The following is a 7,920-nucleotide window of genomic DNA, read 5'->3' on the forward strand; positions in this document are numbered from 1 at the left end:
ATGCCCTTGCTGGTCACCAGACAGAGGAGAGCAGCACCTCTCTCTCCCTTGCCCCCACTGAGGAAGTTGTAGGCTGAGATGAGGTCACCCCTCATCCTCCTCTTCTCCAATCTGAACAAGCCAAGAGACTTCGGGCACTCCCTGTGATTTTTGCCCTTAAGAGCTTTCACCATTTCGGTGCCCCTCCTCTGCACACACTCTCAGAGTGTGATGTTCTTCTTATATTTTACCACCCAAACCTGCCCCCAGCACTGGAGGTGAGGCTGTCCTAGCTCAGAGCAGAGCAGGACAATCCCCTCCCTTGCCCACCTGGCCATTCTGTGCCTGATGCCCCATGGACACCCTTGGCCCTCCTGGCTGCCAGGGCACTGCTGGCTCGTGTTCAACTTGCCATCCATCCAAAGCCCCAGATTTGTACACATAACCAGGATTACCCTCTCCCAGGTGCATTTAAAATACTCCAAATGAAAAGCATTTGCTTAAATAAGTTTTTATTATGATTAAAGGAGCAAAAAGTGTACATCCACAAGACCCATTATATACATAATAGGATAGGATACATGGAGAAAATTTGAATGGCAACCTGCCATGCTTGGTCATGACGATTGATCCAAAAAGGCTTAAGAAGAAATATGAATTATAAGATTGCTATAATGCATCTTTAGAAAGTGAGGAAGAGCCTTGCAGTATCAGGGGTAAAAATAAAAATCAATTGCTTTGTCAGAGCAGACATGGTTGGTAGTAGTTTAGAGTTTAATCTAGGAAATTTTCATTGACTTATTCCAGAGGAGTCACCACAAAATTTGTCTGTAGAGAAACTTGGCTGAGTTAGAAGACTGAAGTTGTTTTTTTCACCCAGAAAAGGTTATGTGCTTTTTCAGTGTGATGATTCAGCACTATTATTTTGAAATTGCACCAGGAACATTTCTGTTAATGCTCATACTTTCTGTGGGTCAGATTTTCATTCCCTTAACTCTTCACCTATGAGTAAATAATAATACTCATCAGAAAGGAGAGGCAAAGGGTCTCTGCTTTCCTGGATTTTTTTTTTTTTTTTGTAAATAAAGCCTTCTGGTTTTAGAGAATATGAATAAAAGAGAAGATCTGTGTTTCTTTTTACCCTTGATACTGCAGCACTTTGGGTCTCGCTGTGAGGGACATAAACTCTTTCAGCTTTCATCTCTTTAAGGGGAAAAGCATCTGCCAAAGAACAAGATGCTGTCACTTGGGTTGTGCTTGATCAAGAAGAGGAAAGGGTGGTCAGCCCTAATCTCTTCAGGGGCACTTGTGTCATCTACCCCAGCTCCTGATGAGCCTGCCACCTTTCTGCCTGCTTCATAGATCTCCACAAATGCCTTATGGAATGCTCCAGACACCTTCAGGCTCTCTGCTGAGGAGATGCCAGAGAGATTGGCTGATGAGCTGAACAGGTCCGTGATACCCAAGGATTTTAAGACAGATGTGAGGTTGTATTTTTCCTCAATCTTCATGCGGGGAAGATAAATTTTGATTTTCTTCTCTTCCATCTTACTAGAACTGGTCCACTCCTTGAGATTTTCGGAGGTGATTGAGGCCTCAAGCTGCAAGGAAACAAACGAATTAGATCTCTGAGATGAGAGCACAACTTCTTTTGTAGCAGTGCAGTATCATTTCTGAGGTTTTTTTCTCTTAAACTGACTGCTCTTGTAATGTTGTGTTTTCTGGATATATATGGATTAATGCGTTCAGAGAAGAAAGCAAACCATGACTCTCTCTTCTCTGTCCTGGTTCATATTTCTTTTATAGGCTTACTGCCAATTAATAATCTTAATTAGATGGCTACTCATCAAATTTCCCACAGTTCTTGCCTATTTATCTTCTTTTCTTCAGAAATGTATTCCAAAAGTCATTCTCTGCTGATGAGTTGTAAGCTCTATCTACGTCTAAGACCTCCAAGTAAGGAAGTGTTGTTAATGGTTTTACTAATAATGGAAGTATCTGGAGGCATTTGAACACAGCCAGATTTCTTGAGTAATAAATGAGCTATCAGCTATTACTCAAGAAATTCAGCTGTGTTCAAATGGCTCCTTATTTTTATCATTTAAGTTCTTTCAGTAAGTGCACAGCCATTTCAATGAACTTGGATTTATTGCATAACTTTTCCTATTCCAACTGCATTCCTGCTGATGGCTATATTATTTTCATATCAACAGCAATATATTATGTATGTTTTACTTTCTGAAATTGCTTTAGCCATTCCAGTATTCACATTCAATTTTTAGATAGTTTAATTTTTGAAGGTATGAGGGAAGCATGTTGAAGGCTGTTAAACCATTCAATAATTATAAATACTGAAGCTAACATAAACTTCCCAGTAAGTTCCTCAATATGCAGAAATTGAGATAAAAAGCTTTGGAGCTCAAGCTGCTGGAGTAACAGCTTCTTGTCTGAGAAGCATCTGTTATCCAGTGACAAAAATTTAACCCACTAAAGCTGTTGCTTAGCAATTCATCCTCAGCACAAGCTTTTGCAGGACCACTGAGACAGCTGCATGCCTCTGTGCAACAATCTCATGCTGCCAGTATTCAGACCTGTCCTAGGGATGTGCTTTAAGATAACTTTATCGTGAGGAGCTTCTCTGCACTTAAAATTTCACTGTGTTTATGGTTTTCTGAAGCCCAGCTGCCAGGGCCATACCTGCTCCAGGCCAGAGATGTCATCAGGCAACAGCACCCACAGGCTCAGCCGCCCACTGGCATATGGAATCTCCAGGATCTTACATTTCTCAGAAGGGATCTCTGCCACTTTAAATGTACCAATCTGAGACATCATCTGCACAGGTTTGCTTTCTTGCTGCAGAACCAAAGAAAATAATATAGTTTTCAGAAAGATTATTCCTAGAGTGTAGAAATGCCTACTTTTGTTTAAAGCTGATAATTGCTCTTTTTCAGGAAGATCATAAAGAACTTGTCTACTCCCTTAATAAATTCTTGAAGATGACACCTTCAAAGTGATGTATACCCACATACCTCAGTAATTCTGAAAGGAATAGTCTGGGTATCTTCTTCCTTAAATGCTTTCTCCCACCATCCTTTGAAGTAGATGGCGCTGACCAGGATCATGTCAGTTTCTGAACTCACAGAGCTTGGTTGAAGGATATTTTTGATCGTCCCTTCAAGAATGCATAGGAAGAGAGAACATGTGTAACACATCTGTGTATAACACATCTTACTTGGCAATTACAACATTAAGTGGAGGGTAAAGAATTTGTGGGAAGGAGGGTGTAGGGCAGGGACATTATTTTGCTTTTGTAGCTGTTTTCTTTAGTTCCAAGGTTGATTTGTTTACTACTCTTGGCAATGGCTGTTGTCTCTCTCCCTATAAAGAATTATAGTGAGATATATAAGATCCAGAGATTTCTGTGGTATGAAATTAGTATATTTTGTGACAGTAGGAAGAATCATTGGAACATTTATCCCAGGATGGTGTCCCAGCCACACATTTAATAATTTTTGCTTCAAACAAAAGTTGAAGCATTGGTGTCAAACAATTTGTCGATGTGTAAAAAGCATATTTTAGTGGTGTCCCTTTTATCAGGACTGGAAGTATTACATATCCACAAAGCCTCTGCAGATAGAGAGTCCTCTAACTGGGGTATGTCTGAGGAGAAAAAAAATTAGATGATTGTTCTGTATCTGGGAACTGATCTATTATCCAGGAGAAGGAACAGAGGGACATGTTTTGGTTTTTCATCACCTGACTTAAATGTTCTCACATGTTGTTTAAACATAGTGGCAGAAGGGAAAATACCTATGCTGATATTTGCCTTCCTCTTACCATTTGTCTGACTTTCAACCCAGGAATTTATGAGCTCTCTGGATTTTTCTGCAGCTGTTTGAAAGCTGATAGATTCCAAACCTCCCTTATACAGTTCCTTCACACATTGTATATATTCCTGCAAAGAAAGAGTATGCCATTTTCAGATAAGAATGGCAAAGCATTTTGTAGATGTAAGAGGCAAGAATGAAATTAACAGATATGAGCAATCTGCTCATTAAGGCTAATCAGTAAACCATGAACTAGTTCATAAGCATCTTAAGATTTGACATGCATCGTTTCAAGCAAGAGTATATGCCCATATTTTAAAAAAATATTTTCCAGAACTTAGTTTTATCCAAAACCAACATTCATTTCAGTTAAGTATGGGTGGGGTGTTTTCTCTTTGCCGACTTTTAATTTTTTTTAATGGTATTCTCCTTGAATTTCAAATTAGATGTTCCTTTCAGTGGAAAACCTTGGAATATTTTTGAGAACCTGAAGGGTTTTTTCAGGTTTGTTTTGCAAGTTGAGAAAAGAGTTGGATTTATCTCTTGCCAAAAAAATTACCTTTATTATTCATACCTTGACTTGATTTGATCTTTATTGTACTTTGCACAAGCATCTTTTTGTCTAGTCACATTTTTTCTCAAGACTTTCAAGGGTTAGGGCTGTGATAGAGAGAATCTTTCCATATGGAAGAAAATTTCTTTAGGAGAGCCTAGACTTCTGGCGGTGCTTTTTGCAATAGAGAAAGTTACAGTTTTGACATTCACATCAGCTCTTAGTGCAACTCACCGGGACAATAGGGTATTTCTCTTCAGCATAAAGTCTTCTGGCAATGCTGATTGAATAATTGCCACTTGGTTTGGTGATTTGGGTGAAGATGTCCTTAAGTGCAGTGTGGATGCTCACAGATGTGCCGCACTGATTGACATGAATACAAATAAACATACAGATGATGCTATCCTAGTTTTAATTATGAGTAGGTACTACATACTGTGTGAAAGAAGTAGAGTAGCTCAGATGCTTCTGCTTACAAAAATGTTCATCCTATGCTGGTGTGGTAATTTTGTAATATGTACAATTTGCTGCTGTTTTTCAACTATAATTTCCTCATACCGTTCTTGAGGGGGCTTTCAATTACTTGCTACAGTGATCCAGCTCCAGTATATCAGCTCCCAATCAGTCCTATTTAACCACCCAGCTACTTTGTCTAATCATACAAATATTTATAATTCCTCCTTATTGGTCCAATATGATGGTGAAGGGTTTTATTTTATGCTTGCTCTGAATTCTCTGTTACCTACCTTTTCCATTCATTCTTATGAATGAAGTGTTCCCCCAAATGCTGGATGAGGAGCACTAGCTGCACATTGGAGTAGGATTGGAACTGCTATGAGACTGATTGAATCTGATAAATTTTGCTCCCAGGAGAAGCTGACATAGAGAAGGAATGAAATTGTTTCTGTACCTGAGATTCAACACTCTCTCCAAATCCTGGGATTTTATCAAAGTGGATAGCCTGTAATTAAGAATAACAGTAGTTGAAATAACTGGTATGACAAGAAAAAGGTTATGCAACTGGGATTAACACATAATGTTTGAAGCAAACCTATTGACTAACTGAGAATGACTCAGAAAGTGCAATCTTTCTGTACCATCTCTGAATAACCGTGCCTACTGTTGCCTGCTTAGATGATCCTTTTTTTCTGTTGAACATCTAGGATTCAGCTCCAGTATGTGCTACCAATATTACCACCTTCTTACAATTAACAAGCCAGACACTCTTTATGAAGATAGTGAGAGATGTAGGAAATACCTGAAACATTTTGCAGTCGGGGGATATGTTTTGGCTCTTTCCCTATAGATTTTGTCTTCTTTCCCTCTTCCAAAAAAATGGTCACTAGAATGTATTTTTGTCTTTGAGAGTTCTACTGCTAAACTATGATAGAACTTAAATCCAGTCTCAAGATTTCAGGCTAATGCATTTGTTTAACAGTGTGGGAGTTTCAGATGGCCACAGCTTTTGATAACTCTGGGTCCACATTTTGCTAAGTCTGCATCCACATCTTTTAGCCTCTGAGGGACATTATCATGTAACTAAGGACCGTGGCTCTGTTGAGCAGCAGGAGGGTCTAAATCCTCAATGTAGTCTCACCTTTTCTATCTGAGCCTTGGTGTTATCTTTTGCACCTATGTAGACCATGGAGAGGGTAGAAATGATGAGCAGAGGGGAGTAGCAGACATTCTCCTGGACACTCTGGCTCCTCAGCTCCCTGAATATGTCACAGCAAACTTCCGTGCTCACTGGACCGATGGAGCCCATTGTGCAACAGGATTGCCTAGAGCAAAGAGCAGAAGTACAGTAACAATGTAATGATGGGAATAGCATACACACACAGCATATGCACTTTAATAGGAGTTTTCAGGCTATACACCATAAACAAGTAATTTGGAAATCATTCTATGTTAACATGTTGTTTCTGCACTCACCTCTCACGCGTGTTAGAGACTCTGTTTTCATAAATCTTTTTCCTTCTGCATTTCTATACATTTACCTTTTTGTAACAGTTCCCCAGAGCTCTAGAATCTGTACATGATTTCTGTTTACCTTTTCAAAACAGTCAAACAACAATAGCCTGTACTTATTTTCATTCACTGAAGGCTACAATTCCTTAGTACTTTGGAGTAGCTTGATGAAAGCAAGAAAATATTATCTCTTTCATATACTTGAAAAGCTGGAAGTTTAATCCTAAATTATATTTCCATTAGGTCTAGGTCTGAACAAATATAGGTATAAGGCTAGCTATTTTTATTTTCTAAAAATAAGTAGGTGTAGCAAAGTATCTATTTGTTGCACAGTACTTACTGTCTGTAGATCTTCAAAGGCCTGTAGTTTACCCTTGTTTTAGTAATGGAAGGATGGACAGGCAATATAATTTGTCTAAGGTCACCTAATCTAGGAGCAAGGCTGATGCACAAACTTCATGTTTCATTGTATTGTGCTTTCAGATATGGCTTGCTTTGCTTAAATATGCTATATTTTCTCAGACTATAACCTGTCTGAGAAATTAAATTGTTGTTTTTCAAAATCCAGCCACTTATGTAGGAGTTAAATGCTAGGATCTCAAGTTTCTCTTTGTAGTGTTAAACTCTACCAAATTGTTTTGTGATTCTTAGATATACACATACAGATACACACATATTTCTCTCACTTTCCTTTCTGTATACATGTTCCCATTTATAAGTTATTTAAAAATTCTCCATCTGTCCACCCACGTACCTTTTTATGTTGTCTTGTGTTCACCAACTGTATTTTTCAAGAATGCAGCTCTCAGAGAAATATCACACTAAAATAAACTTAGCAAATTCACTGAACACCACAGTTCTGCTCTCAATGCACTCTTTCGAACCAGAGGTCAAGCAAGGAAATTTATTACTTGTCAGTCAAAATTAATCTTAAAAGATACTGAATGGGAAGATAAGATACTCTGAAATAAAATCATGTTTTGAGCATAAGATAATATTTTAAGCACAGAGAATAACTCTCCCCAAAACCACAAATGTTCAGATTTTACACATAATAAAATACTGTAGAATGCATATACACTGGTGAGATTTGTAGAGAATATAATGTAAATATCCTGAAAAATATCAAACCCAAGATAATATTTTCTCTTTTTTTAAGTTTAGACAGAAACAAGAAATAATGTGGTCAGAGAGTAAATTTTCCTGGAGAAGTGCTTACCTTCAAGCTTCAGCACCAAAGACAAGACAGCTTTCCAGCTGTATGTGGGTATACTGGCTGAGCCCTTGGGAATTTATACAGTCTGAGTTGTGACCCACCCATTCTTGTCCTTCAGAAGTTTGACTTTTGACACCATAAAAATAAATTAATGGTATTAGGTCAGTTTTTTGGGTTTTTTTCAATGGGTTTGGGGTTGATTGAAGGGAGAACAAATATTAGTATTTTATTCTGTATAACAGTTCTTTCCACCAGGATGTCAGGACCATTGGGCCGGATAAAAGGCTGGGAAATAATGCCTTATTTGCGACTAGATACTGGGATGGCAGTAAAAACAAAAAATGAAAACCTTAGTGATGGTACACATAATTGGCAGT

General features: G+C 38.3%; 1 protein-coding gene across 1 annotated transcript; it reads right to left on the minus strand.

Moving 5' to 3' along the window:
• Positions 1–1,042: 1,042 nt before the first annotated feature.
• On the minus strand, positions 1,043–6,135 carry LOC136365363 (ovalbumin-like). Its single transcript, XM_066325744.1, has 7 exons — positions 5,957–6,135; positions 5,270–5,320; positions 4,594–4,722; positions 3,817–3,934; positions 3,009–3,151; positions 2,677–2,832; positions 1,043–1,580 (listed from the first exon to the last, which is right to left on the minus strand). Exons 1-7 carry the CDS (start codon positions 6,122–6,124, stop codon positions 1,185–1,187), a joined length of 1,161 nt encoding a protein of 386 aa, XP_066181841.1. The 5' UTR covers positions 6,125–6,135; the 3' UTR covers positions 1,043–1,184.
• Between the last annotated feature and the right edge of the window lie 1,785 nt (positions 6,136–7,920).

The sequence above is a fragment of the Sylvia atricapilla genome, chromosome 1, assembly GCF_009819655.1.
Source record: "Sylvia atricapilla isolate bSylAtr1 chromosome 1, bSylAtr1.pri, whole genome shotgun sequence".
In the NCBI taxonomy this organism is placed as follows: Eukaryota; Metazoa; Chordata; class Aves; order Passeriformes; family Sylviidae; genus Sylvia; species Sylvia atricapilla.